General features: G+C 46.1%; 1 protein-coding gene across 1 annotated transcript; it reads left to right on the top strand.

Moving 5' to 3' along the window:
* Positions 1 to 1,356: 1,356 nt before the first annotated feature.
* ddx59 (DEAD (Asp-Glu-Ala-Asp) box polypeptide 59) lies at positions 1,357 to 22,186 on the top strand. The gene is made up of 7 exons (XM_078532124.1): positions 1,357 to 2,034; positions 12,793 to 12,966; positions 15,817 to 15,906; positions 17,304 to 17,555; positions 18,816 to 18,968; positions 20,841 to 20,969; positions 21,720 to 22,186. Exons 1-7 carry the CDS (start codon positions 1,363 to 1,365, stop codon positions 21,987 to 21,989), a joined length of 1,740 nt encoding a protein of 579 aa, XP_078388250.1. The 5' UTR covers positions 1,357 to 1,362; the 3' UTR covers positions 21,990 to 22,186.
* The last annotated feature ends 32 nt before the right edge of the window (positions 22,187 to 22,218 follow it).

The following is a 22,218-nucleotide window of genomic DNA, read 5'->3' as shown; positions in this document are numbered from 1 at the left end:
CTTTCCCTAAATGACCCCCTACTGACAATGGAGTCACTTGATCCATCTCATTTCCCAGAACCAGATCCAGCAACGCCACCTTCCTAGCTGAGCCAGAAAGATACAGATCAGGAAAATTCTCCAGAACGCACTTCAAAACGCTTCCCGCTCTTGCCCTTTACACTTCCTATCCCAGTCTATATTAAGATAATTAAAGTCCCTCTGCAATTTTTTTGAGTTAGGTATTCATTATTGCCACAATGTTATAGTCCCATGCGTTCATCTGAATTTGCAGCCATCCAGCTTTGTGCGTTCGCATACGTGCACTGTAACCCTAATTTCAACCTTATTGCACCCCCTCTTTACTTTGACCCCATGGTCAGGGGTGGTAGAATCAAGGTAATGTTGCTGAATTGGTAATCCAGAAGCCCTAACTAATGTTTTGGGGACACAAGTTCAAATACTTCTATCTCAGAGGAAGAGAGCTACCACTGAACCAAACAGAAGCTAAAACAAAAATATCTGGAAAAACTCAACAGGTCTGACAGCATCTGCGGAGAGGAACACAGTTAACTTTTCGAGTCTGTATGACTCTTCACCAGAATTCAATCTGATGAAGAGTCATTCGGACTCGAAACGTTAACTGTATTCCTCTCCACAGAACAAAAACAGAATTACCTGGAAAAACTCAGCAGGTCTGGCAGCATCGGTGGAGAAGAAAAGAGTCGATGTTTCGAGTCCTCATGACCCGAAAAGAGTCGACGTTTCAAGTCCTCACGACCCTTGAAGGGTCGTGAGGACTTGAAACGTCGACTCTTTTCGGGTCGTGAGGACTTGAAACGTCGACTCTTTTCGGGTCGTGAGGACTTCTCCACCGACGCTGCCAGACCTGCTGAGTTTTTCCAGCTAATTCTGTTTTCGTTTTGGATTTCCAGCATCCGCAGTAGTTTTTTTTTGTTTTTTTCCTCTCCGCAGATGCTGTCAGACCCGTTGAGTTTTTCCCCCCAGGTGTTTTTGTTTCAGATTTCCAGCATCCTTTTGCTTTTAACCTTGGAGATGGAAGCTAACTGGCTTCGTAGCTGGGGTTTTGTTCCCTCTGACTAGGAGAGATAGTTGGGCAAAACTATCCAAAGGTCTTCCTTTTCTTGCAACCCACTTTTTATTTTCTTACTTCCAAAGTATTAAATCTGGAAGTTTTAACAAAACATGAGATGTTGACAGGCGATTGAGCCCTTTCTGGAGCAAGGTCACTGAATTGAAGCGAAACATTAACTCTGTTTCTCTCTCTCTCTCTCTGCAGATGCGGCCTTGGGGGTTTTTTTTTTATTCAAGAGGCTTCACAGGGGCGGAATGTGGTGACCCACCGGCTCAACCCACAAAGACATGTTTGTCCCCCGGTCGCTGAAGGTGAAGAGGGCCGAAGAAAGCGAGGGCCAGGCCGCCAAGAGGAGTAAAGGCGACCCCGGGGCCGGCGGCACCGAGCAGCCGCGGGGGGTTGAAGGAGGCCCGGAGGGGGCCGAGCTGGAGGAGCCGGTGAAGCAGCTGAGCCAGGGTCAGCGTTGGCCGGAGCCGGGGGAGCCGGCCTGCTCGGTGTGCGGCCGCTATGGGGAGTATATCTGCGACCAGACCGACACCGACGTCTGCAGCATGGAGTGCAAGGCCGAGCACCTGCGGCTGGTGGCCCAGGCCCTGGCCCCGGCCCCGGGCGTCTCGGACAGTCCGCCCCCCGTGCAGCCGCCTGTCCGGGCCGGCCACTACCTGCAGCATCCGTTTGTTTCCAGCCTGAGCGCCGGGCAGGTGGAGGCCCTGCAGCAGCAGCTCGGCATCGCCGTGCGGGGCCCCGCCGTCCGGCCCGTCGTGGAGTTCGAGCACTGCGGCTTCCCCGACACCTTGGGCGCCAACCTGGCGAGGCTGGGCTACCTCAGCCCCACCCCGGTGCAGATGCAGATGCTGCCGCAGGGCCTGGCGGGGAAAGACATCCTGGCGGCAGCCGACACCGGCTCAGGGAAAACCGCCGCCTTCCTGCTCCCCATCACCATGGCAGCGCTGCGGGAGGTAAAGGCCCGGGCTGTTGGGGGGGGGGGGGGGGGGGGGAGAGAAGGGGCGGAGCTGGAGGAGGGGGGAGGGGAGAGAAGGGGCGGGGCTGGAGGAGGGGGGAGGGGAGAGAAGGGGCGGGGCTGGAGGAGGGGGGAGGGGAGAGAAGGGGCGGGGCTGGAGGTGGGGGGTGAAAGGGCGGGGCTGGAGGTGGGGGGGGTGAAGGGGCGGGGCTGGAGGTGGGGGGGTGAAGGGGCGGGGCTGGAGGTGGGGGGGTGAAGGGGCGGGGCTGGAGGTGGGGGGGGTGAAGGGGCGGGGCTGGAGGTGGGGGGGGTGAAGGGGCGGGGCTGGAGGAGGGGCACGACTGGAGGAGGGGGGAGAAGGTCTGGGGCTGGAGGAAGGGGCAAAGGGACGGGGCTGGAGGAAGGCAAAGGGGCGGGGCTGGAGGAAGGGGCAAAGGGACGGGGCTGGAGGAAGGGGCAAAGTGGCAGGGCTGGAGGGAATGGGTGGTGCTAAGGGAGGAGGCAAAAGGGCCCAACTGGAAGAGTTGGGTCGTGGTTCTGGAGGGGGAATGGTCAGGGCTTAAGGTGGGAAGGGCTGGGGCTAAAGGTGCTCGCTACATTAGAAAAGCAGAGCATCTACGAAGTGCTAAAACATTTTGTACACATTTCTTGATAAATGAGATGCCCAAATTCTGATTTGTTTTTAATGGAGCCAGTTGTGATTTAGGACACTGGCCTGAAAGGGCAGTAGAAGTGAACTCAATAGTAACTGTCAAAAGGAATTGGATAAATACTTATAAAGGAAAAAAATTGCAGGGCTGTGAGCATAGTGCTTTCAAAGAGCCAGCACAAAGACAATGGGCTGAAAAGCTTCTTTCTATGTTTCATGTATGATTCTATGAAACTTGCAAAGAATCATGGTTAGACCACACTTGGAGCACGATGTGATCTCCGCATTACAAAAGAGATACAGACAGGCGTTTCTGTGGCCGTAGACGTGACTCCAGGATGGTATGTTGCCTCCCTGGTGCCAGGGTCAAGGATGTCACTGAACAGCTGCAGGGCATTCTAAAGGGGGAGGGCAAACAGACAGAGACCGTGTTACATATTGGTACCAACGACATTGTTAGAAAGAGGGATGAGGTCCTGCAAGCAGGATTTAGGGAGCTAGGAAGCAGATTTAAAAAAGGACCTCAAAGGTAGTAATCTCAGGATTACTTCTGGTGCCACGCGCCAGTGAGTATAGAAATAGGTTAGTCCAGATGAATGCATGGCTGTAGAGATGATGCAGGAGGGAGGGCTTTAGATTTCTGGGACATTGGGACCGTTTCTGGGGACAGTGGGACCTGTACAAGGCGGATGGGTTGCACCTGAACCAGAATGGGACCAACATCATTGCGGGGAGGTTTGCTAGTGCTGTTGGGGAGGGTTTAAACTAACTCGGCAGGGGGATGGGATCCTGAGAGGAGGTTCAGCAGGGGGAGATGTACAGCCAAAATTAGAAGAGAGAGCAAGTGAGTCATAGAAGTTATAGGCCAGTTAAGGCATAAGGGAGTTTGGCAAGGTAGGATGGTATTTATTTTAATGCAAGGAGTCTGATGATTAAGGCAGATGAGTTGAGGGCACAAATTAACACCTGGAAGTATGGTGTCATTGCTGTCACAGAGACATGGTTGAGAGAGGGGCAGGATTGGCAGCTCAATATTCCAGGATATATGGCCTTCAGGCGAGACAGGGAAGGAGGTAAAAGAGGAGGGGGTATTGCAATATTGATCAAGGAATCAATTACAGCAGTAAGGAGGGATGACAACTTAGAAGGCTCCTCAAATGAAGCCATATGGGTAGAACTGAAAAGGACAGGGTAGGTAGAGAAAGTGGTTCAACAGGCATACAGGAGTAATCCCATTGCTGGGAGTGTAGTATAGGCCCCCAAACAGTCAGAGAGAAATAGAACAGCAGATATGTAGGCAAATTTCAGAGAAGTGTAAAAATAATAGGGTAGTAATAGTGGGGGAATTTCAACTTCCCCAATATTAACTGGGTTAGTCATAGTGTGATAGGTTTAGAGGGAGCAGAATTATTAAAATGCATCCAGAAGAGCTTTTTAAGCCAGTACGTAGAAGATCCTACAAGAGGCAGTTGAGTACTGGTAATGCCACTGGACTCGTTATTCAGAGGCCCAAGCACGAGTTCAAATCCCACTATGGCAGCTGGTGGAATTTAAATTCGATCAATAATTTGATTAAAAGCTAGTTTAATGGTGACCATGAAAGCATTGTCAATTGTTGTAAAAACCCATCTGGTTCACTAATGTCCCTCATTAGTAAGGAAATCTGCCATCCTAACCTGGTCTGGCCTGCATGTGACTCCAGACCCACAGCAATGTGGTTGACTCTTAAGTGCCCTCTGAAATAGCCTAGCATGCCACCCAGTTAAATCGAGCCGCTATGAAGTCTAAAAGGAACAAAACCAGACAGACCATCCAGTATCAACCTAGTCACCAGAAATGACAATGGCACACCCAGCTCTGTCGACCCTGCAAAGTCCTCCTTACTGACATCTGGGTGCCAAAATTTGGAGAGCTGTCCTACAGACTAATCAAGCAACAGCCTGGTATAGTCATACTCACGGAATCATAGCCTGCAGACAATGTCCCAGACTCCACTATCACCAGCCCACCAGAGGTGGCGGCACAGTGGTTTACAATCGGGGTGGAGTTGCCCTGGGAGTAAATGCACATGGTATTCAGAACAAAATAACTGAACTAACGGCATAAATAGAGGTAAACGGGTATGATCTTTTAGCTACTATGGAGATGTGGTTACAAGGAGATCAAAGCTGGGAACTAAATATTCAGGGGTATGTGACTTTTCAAAGGGACGGGCAGGAAGCAAAGGGTGGTGGGGTAGCTTTGTTAGTACGAGATGGAATAAGTATGATAGCAAGAAAGGATCTTGGATCAGAAGATGTAGAATCCATATGGGTGGAGGTAACAAATAACAAGGGGAAGAAGACACTGGTGTGAGTAGTCTATAGGCCCCCTGACAGTAGCTATACTGTAGGACAGAGAATAAATCAGGAGATAATGAGGGCATGTAAAAAATGCAGTACATTAACCATGGGTGACTTTAATCTTCATGTAGATTGGGAAAATCAAATTGGCAGAGGTAGACACAAGCAAGAATTCATAGTGTATTTAGAACAATATGTTCTGAATCCAACCAGAGGTCAGGCTATTTTGGATCTGGTAATGTGTAATGAGACAGGTTTAAGGTGAGAAGAGAAAACTTTAGAGGAGATGTGTGGGGCAAGTTTTTTATGCAGAGGGCAGTGAGTGTCTGGAATTCGTTGTCAGAGGAGGCGGTGAAAGCAGGTACAATAGTGGTGTTTAAGAGGAAACTTGACAAATACATAAATAGGATGGGAATAGAGGGATACGGACCCCAGAAGTGCAAAATGTTTTAGTTTGACAGGCAATGTGATCGGCGCAGGCTTGGAGGGCCGAAGGGCCTGTCCCTGTGCTGTATTTTTCTTTGTTCTTTGTTTAATAAATGATCTCAGAGTAAAGTAGGAAACAGTGACCATTATATGGTAGAATGTAGCATTTGGTTTGAGAGTGAGAAACTTGGGTTGCAAACAACTGTGCTAAACTTAAATAAGGGTAATTACAAAGGAATGAGGACAGAGTTTGCTGGAGTGGACTGGGGAAGCAGTTTAGCAGAAAAGACAGTTGATGAACAATGGTAGACGTTTAAGAAAATAGTTCATGACTCTCAGCAAAGATATATCCCAGTGAGGAAGAAGGATTCAAGGAAGGGAATAAACCAACCATGGTTAACCAAGGAAGTTAAGGATAGTATCAAATTGAAAGAAAAAATATACAATGTGGCAAAGATTAGTAGTAAGCCAAAGGATTTTGAAAGTTTTAAAAACCAACAAAAGATGACCAAAAAATAAGAGGGAGAAAATAAACTGAGGATAAATGAGCAAGTAATATAAAAACAGACAGCAAGAGCATCTTTAAATATATAAAAAGGAAGAGAAATGCCAAAGTGAACATAGGCTCTTTCAAGAATGAAGCTGGGGAAATAATAATGGGGAACCAGGAAATGGCAGAGGAGTTGAATAAATACTTTGCTTCAGTCTTCACTGTAGAAGATACTAATAGCATTCCAAAAATACTAAATAATCTAGGGGCAAAAGTGTGGGGGGAGGAAATAAATACAATAACTATCACTAGAGAAAATGTAATAGGGAAACTAATGGGGATAAAGGTTGATGGGTTGCATCTTGGGATATTAAAGGAAGTAGCTACAGAGATAGTGGATGCACTGGTAGTAATCTTCCAAGAATCCTTAGATTCTGGAGAAGTCCCAGAGGATTGGAGAACAATGTAACACCCTTATTCAAAAAGGGAGGGAGACAAAAAACAGTTAACTATAGTCACATAGCTTAACATCTGTCATCGGGAAAATGTTAAAGTCTATTATAAAGGATGTAATAGCAGAGCATTTAGAAATACATAATCTAATCAAGCAGAGTCAGCATAGCTTCATGAAGGGGAAATCATGCCTGACAAATTTAATAGAATTCTTTGAGGAGGTAACAAGCAGTATAGATAAAGGGGAACTAGCAGACGTAATATATTTGGATTTCCAAATGGCGTTCAATAAGGTACCGCACATAAGACTACTTAATAAGATGAGTCCAAGGTACTGGGGATAGTATATTAGCATGGATAGAGGATTGACTAACTACTAGAAGACAGAGAGTTGGGATAAGGGGGTCATTTTCGGGATTGCAACCTATAACTAGTGGAGAGCCACAGAGATCATAGAAAATAGGAGCAGGAGTAGGCCATTCGGCCCTTCGACCCTGCTCCATCATTCATTATGATCATGGCTAATCATCCAATTCAATAGCCTGCTCCCGCTTTCTCCCCACATCCTTTGATCCCTTTCACCCCAAGAGCTATATCTAACTCCTTCTTGAAAACATACTATGTTTTGGCTTCCACTACTTTCTGTGGTAACGAATTCCACAGGCTCACCACTCTCTGGGTGAAGAAATTTCTCCTCATCTCAGTCTTAAATGGTCTACCCCGTATCCTCAGACTGTGATCCCTGGTTTTGGACTCCCCCACCATCGGGAACATCCTTTCTGCATCTACCTTGTCTAGTCCTGTTTAGAATTTTATAGGTTTCTATGAGATCTCCCTCTTTCTTCTGAACTCCAGCGAATATAATTCTAACCAACTCAATCTCTCCTCATATGTCAGTCCCGCCATCCCAGGAATCAGTCTGGTAAACCTTTGCTGCACTCCCTCTATAGCAAGAACATCCTTCCTCAGATAAGGATACCGAAACTGCACACAATATTCCAGGTGTGGTCTCACCAAGGCCCTGTATAAATGCAGCAAGACATCCCTGTTCTTGTACTCGAATCCTCTTGCTATGAAGGTCAACTTACCATTTGCCTTCTTTACCGCCTGCTGCACCTGCATGCTTACCTTCAGTGACTGGTGTATGAGGACATCCAAGTCTCGTTGCACATTCCCCTCTCTCAATGTATAGCCAGTCAGATAATAACCTGCCTTCCTGTTTTTGCTACCAAAGTGGATAACCTCACATTTATCCACATTATACTGCATCAGCCATGCATTTGCCCATTCACTCAGCTTGTCAAAATCACACTGAAGTATCTCTGCATCCTCCTCACAGCTCACCTTCCCACCCAGCTTTGTGTCATCTGCAAATTTGGAGATATTACATTTAGTTCCCTCATCTAAATCATTAATATATATTGTGAATAACTGGGGTCCCAGCACCGATCTCTGCGGTACCCCACTAGTCACTGCCTGCCATTCGGAAAAAGACCTGTTTATTCCTACACTTTGTTTCCTGTCTGCCAACCCTACAATATATATTAATGACTTAGATGAGGGACGTGAATGTACTATCGCCAAGTTTGCGGGTGACACACAAATAGGTGGGCAAGCAAATGGTGAGGATAATACGATGAGTCTACAGAGGGATATAGACAGGTTAAGTGAGTGGGCAAAAACTTGGCAGATGGAACATAATTTGGGAAAATGTGAGGTTATGCAATTTGGCAGGAAGAATAGAGGAACTGTATATTATTTAAGTGGAGAAAGACTGCAGAAGGCTGCAGTACAGAGGGATTTGGGAGTCCTTGTGCATGAATCCCAAAAAGCTAGCATACAAGTTCAACAGGTAATAGGGAAGGCAAGTGGAATGTTGGCCTTTATTTCAAAGGGAATGGAGTATAAAAATAGGGAAGTCTTGCTAAAACTATACAAGGTGCTAGTTAAACCACATCTAGAATACTGTGAATAATTTTGGTCCCCTTATCTAAGGAAAAGATATACTGGCATTGGAGGCAGTCCAGAGAAGGTTCACTAGGTTGATCCCGGGTATGGAGGGATTTTATGAGGAGAGGCTGAGTAGGTTGGGCCTGTACTCATTGGAATTTAGAAGGAGAGACGACCTTATTGAAACATATAAGATTCTTAGGGGGCTTGACAGGGTAGATGCTGAGAGGTTGTTTTCCCTTGTGGGAGAGTCTAGGACCAAAGGGCATAATCCCAGAGTAAGGGGATGTCCATTTAAAACAGTGATGAAGAGGAATTTCTTCTCTCAGAAAGTAGTCAATTTTTGGAATTCCTTACCACAGAGGGCTGTAGAGGCTGGGTTGTTAAGTATATTCAAGGATGAGATAGACAGATTTTTAATCAGTAAGGGAATTAAGGGTTATGGGGAAAAGGCAGGAAAGTAGAGTTGAGGATTATCAGATCATCCGTGGTCTCATTGAATGGCAGTGCTGACTCGATGGGCCGAATGGCCTACTTCTGCTCCTACGTGTTATGGTCTTATGGAGTATTCAACATTGACTCTGGACCCCATTAAGTCTCTTGGCATCAGGCCAAAACTGAGAAAGGAAACCTCCTGCTGGTTACCAACTACTGTCCCCCCTCAGCTGATGAATCAGTACTACTCCATGTTGAACACCACTTGGGGGGAGCACTGAGGGTGGCAAAAGCACAGAATGTACTCTGGGCAGGGGACTTCAATACTTTAATGTGCACCACCAAGAGTGGTGTGGTAGCACCACTACTGAATGAGCTAGCCAAATCCTAAAGGAGTCCTCTAGTAGCTACTAGACTGGGTTTTCGGCAGGTAGTAGGGGAACCAACAAGCAGGAAAAACCTACTTGACCTGGTCCTTACTAATCTACAGATGCATCTGTCCATTACAGTATTGTTGGAGTGACCCACCGTACAGTTCCCGTGGAGACAAAGATACCCTCCATCATGTGTGGCACTACCACTGTGCTAAATGGGATAGATTTCAAACAGATCTAGCAAGTCAAAACTGGGCAACCATGAGGTGCTGTGGGCCATCATCAGCAGCAGGATTGTAATACAACCACAATCTGTAACCTCATGGCCTGGCATATCCCCCACACTACCATTACCATCAAGACAGGGGATCAACACTGGTTCAACGAAGAGTGCAGGAGGGCATGCCAGGAGCAGCACCATGCATACCTAAAAATAAGGGATCAACCTGGTGAAGCTACAACACAGGGCTACTTGCATGCCAAACAGCAGAAACAGCATCGATAGACAGACGTAAGTGATCCCACAACTAACGGGTCAGATCTAAGCTCTGCAGTCCTGCCACAACAGAGGTGGACAATTAAACAGCTAACTGGAGGAGGAAGTTCCGCAAATATCCCCATCCGCAATGATGGGGCAACACAGCACATCAGTGCAAAAGACAAGGCTGAAGCATTTGGAGCCATCTTCAACCAGAATTGCCGAGTATATGATCCATCTCTGCCTCCTCCTAAGTTCCCCAGCATCACAGGTACCTAAGTTCAGCCAATTCAGTTCACTCCACACAATATCAAGAAATGGTTGAAGGTACTGGATACTGCAAAGGCTATGGACCCTGACAACATTCCGGCAATAGTAGACTTGTGCTCCAGAACTAGCCTTGGCCCTAGCCAAGCTGTTCCAGTACAGCTACAACACTGGCATCTAACCGGCAATGTAGAAAATTGCCCAGGAAGTCCTGTCCACAAAAAGCAAGACAAATCCAACCCAGCCAATTTCCCCCCCCCCCCCCCCCCACCCATTCAGTCTACTCTCAACCATCAGCAAAGTGATGGGAAGTGTTGGTGACAGTGCTATCAAGTGGCACTTACTCAGCAATAACCTGCTCACTGACACTCAGTTTGGGTTCCACCAGGACCACTCAGCTCCTGACCTCATTACAGCCTTGGTCCAAACATGGACAAAAGAGCTGAACTCCAGAGGTGAGGTGAGAGTGACTGCCCTTGATATTAAGGCAGCATTTGACTGAGTGTGGCACCAAGGAGCCCTAGCAAAGCTGGAGTCAATGGGAATGTGGGTGGGTGGTGGGGGGTTGGGGGTGAGGGGGGGTTGGTTGGGGGGTGGAGATTACTCTCCATTGGTCGGAGTCAGAACAAGCACAAAGGAAGATGGTTGTGGTTGTTGGAGGTCAATCATCTCAGTTCCAGGACATCACTGCAGGAGTTCCTCAGGGTGGTGTCCTGGGCCCAACCATCTTCAGCTGCTTCATCAATGACCTTCCTTCCATTATAAGGTCAGAAGTCGGGATGTTTGCTGATGATTGGTGCTGAAAATTGTGCATCCATGACTTCCCAGATACTGAAGCAGTCCGTGTCCATATGCAGCAAGACCTGGACAATATTCAGACTTGGGCTGACAAGTGGCAAGTAACATTCACGCCACACAAGTGCCAGGCAATGACCATCTCCAAAAAGAGAGAATCTAAGCATCTCCCCTTGACATTCAATGGCATTAACATTGCTGAATCCCCAAAATCAATATCCTGGGGGTTACCATTGACCAGAAACTGAACTGGACCAGCCATATAAATACTGTGGCTACAAAACCAGGTCAGAGGATGGAAATTCTGTGGAGCGTAACTCACCTTCTGACTCCCCAAAGCCTGTCCACCATCTACAAGGCACAAGTCAGGATAGACTACACTCCACTTGCCTAGATGAGTGCAGCTTCAACAACGTTCAAGAAGCTCGACACCATCTAGGAAAACCAGGACAAAGATGGGTTCCGCTTAATTGACACCCCATCCACTACCTTAAAAAAAAAAGTTCACTCCCTTGACCACCAATGCACAGCGGCAGCCGTGTGTACCATCTACAAAATTCACGACTGCAACTCAAAAGGCTCTTTCGACAGCGCCTTCCAACCCATGACTACTACCACCTAAAAGGACAAGGGCAGCAGATGCATGGGAACACCACCACCTGCAAGTTCCCCTCAAAGTCACTCACCATCCTGACTTGGAACTATGTCGCCGGGGCAAAATCCTGGAACTCCCTCCCTAACAACACTGTGGGTGTACCTACACCACATGGACTGCAGCAATTCAAGAAGGCAGCACAACATCACCTTAAGGGCAATTAGGGATGGGCAATAAATGCTGACCTCGCCAGAGATGCCTACATCCCATGAACTAATTTTTAAAAAGTCACACTCCCCATCCCTTTCTCTATAGGCCTGCATTTATTTTCCTTCAGGTGCTTCTGCAATTCATTTTGAGAGCCATGATCGATTCTGCCTCCGCTATCCTTTCAGGTAGTGCATTCCAGATCGTAGCCACGCTTTGCGTTTTAAAAAAAAAGTTTTTCTTTTGTTTGTTTTGCTAATCGCTTTATATCTGTCCCCTCTGGTTTTGACTCTTCTGCCAATGGGAATAATTTCTCTCTATCTACTCTGATTAGATCCCTCATGATTTTGAACACCTCAATTAAATCTGCTCTCAACCTGCTCTTCCCAAAGGAGGATAACCCCACTTGTCCAGGCTGTCCACACAACTGAAGTTGTGAAGTCATCCCAGGAAACATTCTTATCACGCTTTTCTGGACCTTCTCTAAAGCCTTCCGGCCGTGGCTCCCGGAATTGGGGCAAACCCGTGTTCTATAAACGCTCATCTTATGTTATAATGTTCAGAGTGTGAGAAATAAAGTGGGGGAATTAGAAGTTGTTCTGCCACAAGGAAATCTTAAAATTATTTGGACAACAGCAACTCGGCTGCAAACTGGGCAGGATGGAAATAACCATTGTTTGGAATATTCTTAGGAGGACACCGATAAGCAAGAAATGGGTGGGTTTAAGCAAGAAGGCATTCCAGAGGGTTAATGGATGGCACGGTGTGATAGAAACTGACTGATCGAGTGATCCAGTGATCGAGGAGTTAGAATAAAAGGACAGAAAAATAAGATTAAATGCAAGAGATTTAGAACAGTGTGCAGGATAAGCTTTTTTTTTTGTCACAGTGAGTTGCGAGGATGTGGTCGGAGACCATGCCGATATTTGAAGGAAAAGGAGATAAACAGATGTGGAAACAGAGCAGGCACATGGGGCTAGAGATGACTGTTCGCGTGGATGATAAACACCAACATAGATTGGGGTGAATGGCCTGATTCAATGTTACAATTTCTATGTAATTCTGTTTCTAACCATGTAACGTCTGACCTTGGAGTGTTTAGCTGTATATCATTTGATGCCACTGACCGCCCAAAATGAGAACATGCACCATCCCTTAAATTGATGAGTTTGAAAAAAAAAACACACAACATTCAGAAACCGATGATTTTTCCTGTTCCACAGTGTACGTACGAATTAACGCTAACACTTTGAGCCAGAGTTTGAATTGCAGCGTCTTTTGTCTTTCTGAACAAGGCTTCACCTCAGCAGCCTATTGGGTTGGTACTGACCCCAACACGTGAACTTGCCATTCAGATCGAAGGGCAGGCCAAGGAGCTGATGATGGGTCTGCCCAACATGAGAACTGCACTGCTGGTCGGGGGAATGCCTTTACCCCCACAGCTCCACCGCCTCAAACAAAGCATTAAGGTAAGATATGCAGTCTCCAGCTTGTTTTATCAATGATCTGTTCAGAGATATTTTGATTTGTATAGTGGTCTCTTTCAGTTTTCCCCCTCCTTGTCACCCTTCCTCTCCTGGAAAAAAAACTAACTCTGGTTGGGGTGGGGTTTCACAGTGCTGGCTGCCTTCGTGGCCAATCCTCCTGATGAGACAGGACAATAATTATGAACAGGCTGTTGAGCTGCTTATCCGAACCTGATCCTGTTCTCTGTCCAGATTTTGTAGTCATTGTCTCTGCCAGGGATGAGCAACAAATGCTGGCCTTGCCGATGACACCCATGAATGGATAAAAGAGGGAATCATCGGATCAGGAGCGCTAACTGATTTTTTTTTTTTAGTTATTTGTTTTCCTTTTCCCTAGCTGAGAGTGCTGAAACCAACTGCAGCCCTGCCTGAGACCTGCTAACAGTCTGGCCTGTATGGCTCAGTCCTACCCTGGTCCATTTGCCTATGACACCATTGGGATTTTTGTTTGCATTGTTTTCAGATGTATGGTCTGCTATTTAAAGGCCACAGCATTGGCCATGAGAATCTCACTTTAACATTGCTACTTGTGTCCTGTGAGGGAACCATGTAACAGTGCCTGCTATTTCTGTAGTGTTATCTGTTACTAACAGTGAGTTCCTTTGCACGTGTGTAGACAGTGATTATTTCAGAATGATTTCTCTTTTAGCATTCTAGCTAGTACAAAAAGTGAAAGGTAGTTCCTCCAGGGTTCAAAACGTGGGATACCACTGTGTCTTCCTACTGCCGCTGAACCATCTCTTCGCCACCAGCCTCCTCCCCTAACACAGCAATCTAACGACAACAGCAACAATTTCAAAATCTTCTGCTTTAAGATGCTCCTTTAAAGTCTATCGCTTTCACCAATAACACCTTCAATGTAGCAAAAATGGCACTTCACCAGAGCTGAGGTAAAAAGAGAAAATACTAGAAATACTCAGCAAGTCAGGCAGCATCGGTGGATAGAGAAACAGTGTGAACATTTCAAGTCAGTGACTTTCCATCAGATCAGGGGGCGCTGTCCTCAGAGCGGAGAAGTTTAAGATAAGATTTGATAGAGGTATTCAATATCATGAATGGTTTTGATTGAGTAAATAAAGAAGAAATTATTTCCAGTGATAGAAGAGCCAGGAACCAGAGGGCATAGATTTAACTGGTAAAAGAATCAGAGGCAAGATGAGACTTTTTTTTATACTCGACAATTTATTATAATCTGGAACGCGCTGCCTGAAAGGGTGGCGGAAGCAGATTCAATAGTAACTTTCAAAATGGAATTGAATCAGTACATGAAAGGGGAAAATTGCAAGGCTATGGGGAAAGAGCAGTGGACTGGGACTAATTAGATAGCTCTTTCAATGAGCCATCATAGGAGTGATGTCCTCCTCCTGTGCTGTATGATTCTATGAAATTCTGAAACTGGAATTTGATGTCCTGTTCTCTGGATTACTAAGTAGTGAAATAACCACCACACTGTCCATTTAAGGTTTATTTTGTGTACTTCAGCTGTGTAATAAACACTTGGAAAGTGAATTTTTAATCCAGACCTACCAACTAAGATATTAAATGTCTACCATCCGGTACATACGTCCTAATGTGACATTTGTTTCCTGTCATGCTAGGGTGTAACATCTGGCTATTACTTTTAACCACAAGGCATATATCAGAAAGGCCTACATTTCTATAGCATCATTCCTGACTTTGGGATGTCCTTAAGCCCTCCACAGCCAATGAAGCACTTTTGAAGTGTAGTCACTGTTATAATGTAGGAAACATGGCAGCCAATTTGCGCACAGCAATTTCTCACCAAACAGCAAGGAGAGAAGGACCAGATAGTGTGCTCTTAGTGATATTGGTTAAGGAATAAACAATGCCCAATACATGAGGAAGCACTTGGTCTGGATTTTGTGCTCAAGTCTTCAACCCATGACCTTCTAACTCAAGAGGCAAGAGTGTTACAGCAAAGGCATATACTTCTTATGACTCTTAGCATTCAGTCCTCCCAGTGCCAGGTAGCACTGCTTCTCCTGCAAAATCTATCTCCCAGCTTTGTTTCAACCAACCCTACTGCTCAATTGTAAGACCACACTTTTGAACATGCAGGGGGATTTTCAGTAAATGAAAACCCCATCTTGTGGCAGTTACTGGTGTGAGTGGGACTGTGACAGGGAACCACTCACTCGACAGTGGGAAATTCTATTGAGGGGTCATCTGCATGTGTGACAAGGAAAGGCAATAGCCAACTGTTGAGTGTTTAATATTTGAAAATCGAATAGGAGATGTTTGTGCTTCTCTTGAATAGAACACGTATCATACATACTGATTGTAATATATTAATCAAATTCTCTTACTACTTCAGGATGATTCTGTAGAACAACCCAAGCTTCCTTTCTGAACAAACAACTCCAGCCAACCCCAAACTCACTTGTCTTGTTTTCGCCTCTAACACCAAATATTGGATGGATCTCTCCATCTCAACAATGGACACCACGTACCCTGTTGCTTCCTCTAACCTCTCTTTTTTTTCTCCTCCCTCCCCCAGTTCTCACACGCTTGCCGACACTTCACCGCTCTAGGACTTCTCCCCTCAGCTTCCCCTTTAGTCCTAAACAAGCTAATCTCCACCAGATTGAACCATCCTGACTGAACTCCTCAACACACAATTGGCCCAACGCTCTCTCACGTCGTCAATCGGTCCTTCTTTTCAGACTGTAACCCATCACGCACCACACCAGACTGCCACTCCTCTGAATGCCCTCCCTGCAGCCTATCATCATCTGCTTGAGTTTAATGGGAGGTTTTGGTTTTATTCAACAGGTTATTATAGCAACCCCAGGGCGGCTGCTGGAAATTCTGAAGCAAGAAGCCGTCAGCCTGTGCAGGGTGCGGACTGTGGTGGTGGATGAGGTAAGTGCTAATGAGGAAGTCTCCCTTTAACAATTCATCTGAATTCAAGACTGCGACCAAGACTCAAACCAGCCCTGATTGGAGGAAGTGCTTTCTGCCTCACACTTCCCAGCTAGAATGAGTTTGACCAGTATCAGTTCCGTTCCCTGTGGCCATGGCATACAACTTCAAAACTCAGAGCGGCCACTCGGTGACAACATCAAGTGCAGTATGGGTACTTGTTTCCAGGATTGGTCCAGTTAGAGGGAATATTATTCTGAATGTAACCTGCCCTGAGAGTGTTTGATGTGCAGTGTAGAAGGAGCCTTAAACACACGGAAGTTTCAAGGTGGAAATAGGGTTTTCAGCCGGACCAGCCCATGTCCGTTTTTACACACAAGCAAACAGTTGTAATCCAATGCCTGTTCTTGTATTCCTTCAACTTTTTCTCTCTTAGTCACCTATCCAATCTAATCTTCAATGTTGTCAGTTTCTGCCTCAACTGACTCTGGAAGCTCTTTCTGTAAAGATGTTTCTCCTGTGCTTTGTTCTAGATGTTTTACATTTAATCCTGTATTCTTATTCTTAACTTCTCAACTACTGGAAAGAGTCAGCTTCTATCTACCTTGTCCCATCCTTTCATAATTTGAAATATTTCTATCACATTTGGCCAGGATTCCTGTTTCTGTACACCAGCTGGTCACTCCTGCTGAAAAATGCATTTGTGAAGGCTTACGAACAAGGAGCAGGAGTAGGCCATTCCGCCCCTCGAGCCTGCTCTGCCATTTAATAAGATCATAGCTGATCTGATAATAACCTCAAATCTGCATCCCGCTTATCCCCGATAACCTATCACCCCCTTGCTTACCAAGAATCTATCCACCTCTGCCTTAAGAATATTGAAAGACTCTGCTTCCACCGCCTTTTCAGGAAGAGTGTTCCAAAGACTCACGACCCTCTGAGAGGCCCTCAGGATTAGACTTGGCTGTGAAGCCCCACACAGCTAAATTGCCTACCAGTGCTTTCACTGTAGGTTCAGACAAAACGTATGACCGCTAAGGTGACGGGCAGCAATGCCCTGGGCCCCATCAGTGACAGGATTGAGCATCTTCAGAACAGGAGCTAATCTTAATAAATTAACCTGCACAGAGGCAGGGAGGCCTTATGTTCTATATGTTGATTGAAGCTTCTCAGTGAGGCTCTTTTGGAAGTAGCTCCCAACCCTGTGACCTCTACCACCTATAAGGAGACATGAGCAGCAGAGGCACAGGATCAGCAGCACCTCCATTTTCCCCAACTTCTTGGTGCAATATTGTTGGCCTTGCCACCAATGCCCATGTCCCAAAACTCGATAACTAGTGTGCATGTTGCAACATTGCTTACGATAAACCTAAAAGGTGTGGTTTTTTTTTGTTGAGGTTGACACCATGTTGAAGATGGGATTCCAGCAGCAGGTGTTGGATATTCTAGAGAAAATGCCTGAGGAACATCAAACGATTCTGGTCTCTGCCACCATCCCAGCAGGTATTGAACAGCTGGCCACCCAGTTCCTACAGGACCCAGTCAGGATCACAGTCGGAGAGATGAACCAGCCTTGTTCCAATGTCCGTCAGATTATCCTGTGGGTGGAGGAACCATCCAAGAAGAAGAAACTGTTTGAGATTCTGAATGCAAGTAGAATTGAAGCTTTCTGTATGAATGTGAAGTAGAACCTCTCCAAGTCACCCCAATAGTGGGGCAGGGTCTGATGGAGCGGAACTGGCTTGTAGTCACAATCCAGTGATTGATGACAGAGCTGGGCAGAGAGACCCCATCATGGATAGGTTGGAACTGTGGAACTGAACCACTGTTAACAGCAAGGTCCTGGGTTCAAAAGTCCTGGGTTCAACCCCCAACCTGTGCAGAATTAACTGGTCACGCTGACATTAGTAATTTCTTGTTCCTTAGGCAGCTCCTCGGGATCGAGGATGATTTGCTTCCACTCCAGTTTGATGGGTTCTCAGATGCCTGATTAGTCCAATGCGTGATCTGCAGACTCTACCCCATATGGGGCAGGTGCTGCTTGAAGGGTCGGGTAGATGAGTTGTTGGGATGTTTGTGCGCTCCCTCTGATGTCTTGACTTCACTTCTGCACATTCTCAACAAAGTCTCTCGATATGTTCGGTGCTTTACCAAATGAGCCTTCTCAATTTCGGTCGGTCACAAGCTAGGGTCTCCCTTCATGGATGCTTTGAGGACATCCCTAAAGCGTTTCCTGGGAGTCTCTGCTGCAACCGAGTTCCAAGTAGAACAGTTGTTTCAGGAGTCATTGGTAATATGCAAGTTCTGAATTAGCATCAGTGCCTCTGGGATAAGGAGGGGCGTGGAGACAAATGTAGAGAATCAGACAGAGTTACTGCTCATATTAGATAAAAGCAAAGAACTGCGGATGCTGGAAATCCAAAACAAAAACAGATACCTGGAAAAACTCAGCAGGTCTGGCAGCATCGGCGGAGAAGAGCGCAGTTGACGTTTCGAGTCCTCATGACCCTTCAACGGAACTAAGTAAAAATAGGAGAGTAGAGCAAAACTTCTTCAAGAGAATTTCTTGAAGAGAAGTGGCAGTCAATTAAACACAGAGATAAAAGCAAAGAACTGCGGATGCTGCACTCTAGTGGCACCTACTGAAAGGGGTATGAATGTGTGGGGACAGTTTAGGGTGAGGACAATTTAGGCTGCATTGTGATGCACCCACAGTTAAATAACTCACTTACACACCTGAAAAAGTATCATTTGAGTGAGGGACTGGAGGTCCCTTTTGAACTGCAGGGATCAATATCTTCAGGATTGAAGGGAGAGAGTGAGTGGAGATGAGTGTCCACTTAAACTTCTCAACCTCTGTATTAAATAAACACTTTCTAATCCATTTTTTATTTGTTCCACTCATGTAGGACAACAAGCTCTTCCACCCGCCTGTGCTGGTGTTTGTGGATTGCAGACTGGGAGCTGATCTACTGTCGAATGCCGTGCAGACGATCACAGGCCTGAAAACAGTGGCCATTCACTCGGACAAGGCGCAGTGTGAACGGAATCAGATTCTGCAGGTAAAAGGCTGACGGAAACCAATGAGTGAGTACATAGATTAGCCTAGCGTCTTACTGAATCATACAGCACAAAGTTCCAAGCATCCACCTGTATTCTGTACCATTCCAGACCAGGGCAGCATTTGGAATACCGCAGTTGGGCTCAGTATCCCTGGGGTCAGGAAAGTTAATTCTCCTAGCTGCATTTCAGCTGAACAACACTTTAGGGTATGACGCCTGCTGTGGTCTAAGACCCTGCCCACACTTGTCTAGGTTCACATCTTAACAACAGCTTGCATTTACATAGTGACTTTAACATAATAAAACAGGCAAAGACACTGCACAGGAGCAAAATTTGCCGTCCAACCACATTAGATGATTTAGGGCAGATGGTCAGAAGCTTTCTCAAAGAGGTAAGTTTTAAGAAATGTTTTAATGGACAAACGAGGGCAGAGAGGTCTATGGAAGGAATTCCAGGGCTTAGGGCCTTGGCTGTTGAAGGCAAGGCCACCAATGGTGTGGAATTAAAATCAGGAAAATTCAAGAGGCCAGAATTCGAGAAGCACAGAGATTTCAGCATTGTGGGGAGTGGAGGAGATCACAGAGATAGGGAGGGGAAAGGCCATGGTGGAACTTGAAACTAGGATGAGAATTTTAAAATCAAAGTGTGACTTAACCGGAAGCCAGTGTGGGTTAACGAGCATAGGGGTGATGGATGAACAGGACTTGATACAAGTAAAGATATGGGCAACAGAGTTTTGGACGACCACAAGTTTCTAGAGGATAGACTGTGGGAGGCCAGCAAGAAGTGCATTGATATTGTCAGGTCTAGAGAGGTAGCAAAGGCAAGGATGAGGAGTTAGGTAGCAGATCACCTGAGGCAGGGCAGAGGTGGAAATAGGCAATCTTGGCGAACAGCTAATTGAATGAAGTACTAAAAAGAAAAACTCTCATTTCTGTTGTGCATTTCATAACCTCAGGGATGCCCCAAAGCACTTTATTGCTAATGAAGTATTTTGAGCTGCAGTCACTGTTGTAATGCAGGAAACATGGGAACGAAATGCACACAGGACGATCTCACAAACAGCAATGGTATAAATGATCAGATAAGGAATGTTGATTGAGGGATAAATATTGGCCAGAATACCAGGAAGAACTCCTTTGCTCTCCAATGAAATAGTGTCCTGGAATCTTTTACATCCACTTGAGGGTAAGCTGGGCTTCTGACCTTATAGCACAATCTCAGTACTGTGCTGGAGTGTCAACTTAGATAATGTGGACAAGTCTTTAGATCGTCCTTTGACCCCATGATCTTCTGATTCAGAGGAGCGAGTGCTTACCACTGCTACCAGTCCGTACCCATCAGTGAGAGATCCTACTGAAACCCTAAGACAGTCATTGAGAAACCAGCCCAGCAAGTTTCACCACCTTTTTACTTCTGGGTGGGGCCAGCCCATAAATGAGCAGACTTATTAAATTCAGTTTTTCAATTTAGTGAGATCTGAACTCTGCCTCCAGTGCCATAACCACGGCACCATCCCAAGTTTGGTGGGAGTGTGCCAATATTTGCAGGAAATAAATTGCATGACAGAGTCACCTGAGGAACAAAAAAAAAAGCAAGTTGCTGTGTTCCAACTGTGTCCCCGGTCAAGCTGATCAGCTTCACTCCGCTGTGGAAGCTGAGCCTTGGAACAAGCCATTTTGGCACTTGGCTGACTGCAAATCTTAGCACCCCCATCAACAGTTCAAAGAGCAGCAAGGCTCAGTCGTGTTCATACCTGGGTGGGTGGTGAGTGTGTTTAAAAAAATGGAGAAGGAAGCACTGGTGGGGGAGGGGGAAATTTTCCCATCTCATCATTACTCCAAAGCCTGCTTATGCTGTCCTTTTTCCAGGGTCTGCTTCAAGGTGACTATGAGGTTGTAGTCAGCACAGGAGTCCTCGGCAGAGGGCTGGACCTAGTCAACGTCAAACTGGTTGTGAACTTTGACATGCCGTCTACCATGGACGAATATGTGCATCAGGTAGGGAAGTTTTACTGTGTGAATTCTTCATCTCTTTTCACTGCCTTCTGCTGCTATCCCATACTGTGAAATGCACAGCCATCACAATGCGGTATGAGGCCATTCACTCCAACCAGTCCGTGTCGGTGCAATTGGGTTGAGCGGTACTCATGTTAAATTATTATAGCTGATGCCATTTGAAATGTTTATTTTCCTGATTCGATTCCCCTTTGAGTGCTTCAGCTTCCTCCGTATTTGCTTTTCTAGCGCCTAAGTCCTATGTTTCTTTGAAACGTGGCAGCCAATTTGCACACAGCAAGATCTCTCAAACAGCAATGTGATAATGAGCAGATAATCTGTTTTTGTGATGTTGATTGAAGGATAAATATTGGCCCAGACACCGGGGATAACTCCCCTGCTCTTCTTCAAAGCAATGTCATTGGATCTTTTATATTCACCCGAAAGACCAGACAGGTTTAATGTCTCACCTGAAAGACTTCACCTCCAACAGCATTCGCTCAGTATTGCCCTTGAATGTTGGCCTAGATTTTTATGCTCAGCTTTCTAGAGTGGGACTTGAATTCACTTTATGACTCGGGGACAAAAGTTCTCCCAACTGAGCCGTGCGCAACTAAATAGGGGTAAATCTTTGAATGAAACAGCAACACCATCAGGCATGCTGTTATGTGGTTTTGGTAAATCCCACAGCTAAAGTCCCAGACCATGGCCAAATGTTGCTCTAATTCAAGTTGTACTTGCTTGTTTTTCCAGGTGGGGAGAGCAGGACGGTTGGGCCACCGAGGAACAGCCATCACCTTTGTGAATAATAACAGCAGCAGGCATTTCCTGGAGTTGGTGAAGCGGGTGAAGCCAACGGGTACACTGCTGCCCCCCCAGCTCCTCAACTCGCCGTACTTGAATGAGCAGCAACGCAGAGAGCAGCTGAGGAACAAGCAGCGAGCGCAGCAAGAAATGGTGACTGGGAAGAGTCTGATGGATATCATCAGGAAGCACGACCGCAGTGTGCTGCAGAAACGATAAGCTGTGACCTGTGCTGAGAGGACAGGTTGCTTTTGCCCGAGTATAGGCCATAAGAGTGAGGCATGGGGGTGATGCATATCTCATTGCAAGAAGCTGGTTAGAGGGCTTTGAATTTAAATGATGAAGCTTTTCAAGTATTCTGTACGAAGTGTGTAAACCTGTCTATTTCTGTAAATATATTTTTGATCATTTGTAAACTGGCTCTGTTTGTCTCAATGGCAAAGATTGG

The sequence above is a fragment of the Cetorhinus maximus genome, chromosome 29 (genome assembly GCF_964194155.1).
Source record: "Cetorhinus maximus chromosome 29, sCetMax3.hap1.1, whole genome shotgun sequence".
NCBI lineage: Eukaryota > Metazoa > Chordata > Chondrichthyes > Lamniformes > Cetorhinidae > Cetorhinus > Cetorhinus maximus.
Note: the sequence above shows the minus strand (reverse complement) of the source record. Positions and strands in the feature narration are given on the sequence as shown.

Coding starts and splice junctions, on each gene's coding strand:
- ddx59 (XM_078532124.1), top strand. CDS start 1,363: ATGTTTGTCCCCCGGTCGCTGAAGGTGAAGAGGGCCGAAGAAAGCGAG. Junction 18,969..20,840: donor AACGGAATCAGATTCTGCAG/GTAAAAGGCTGA, acceptor TCCTTTTTCCAG/GGTCTGCTTCAAGGTGACTA. Junction 20,970..21,719: donor TGGACGAATATGTGCATCAG/GTAGGGAAGTTT, acceptor TTGTTTTTCCAG/GTGGGGAGAGCAGGACGGTT.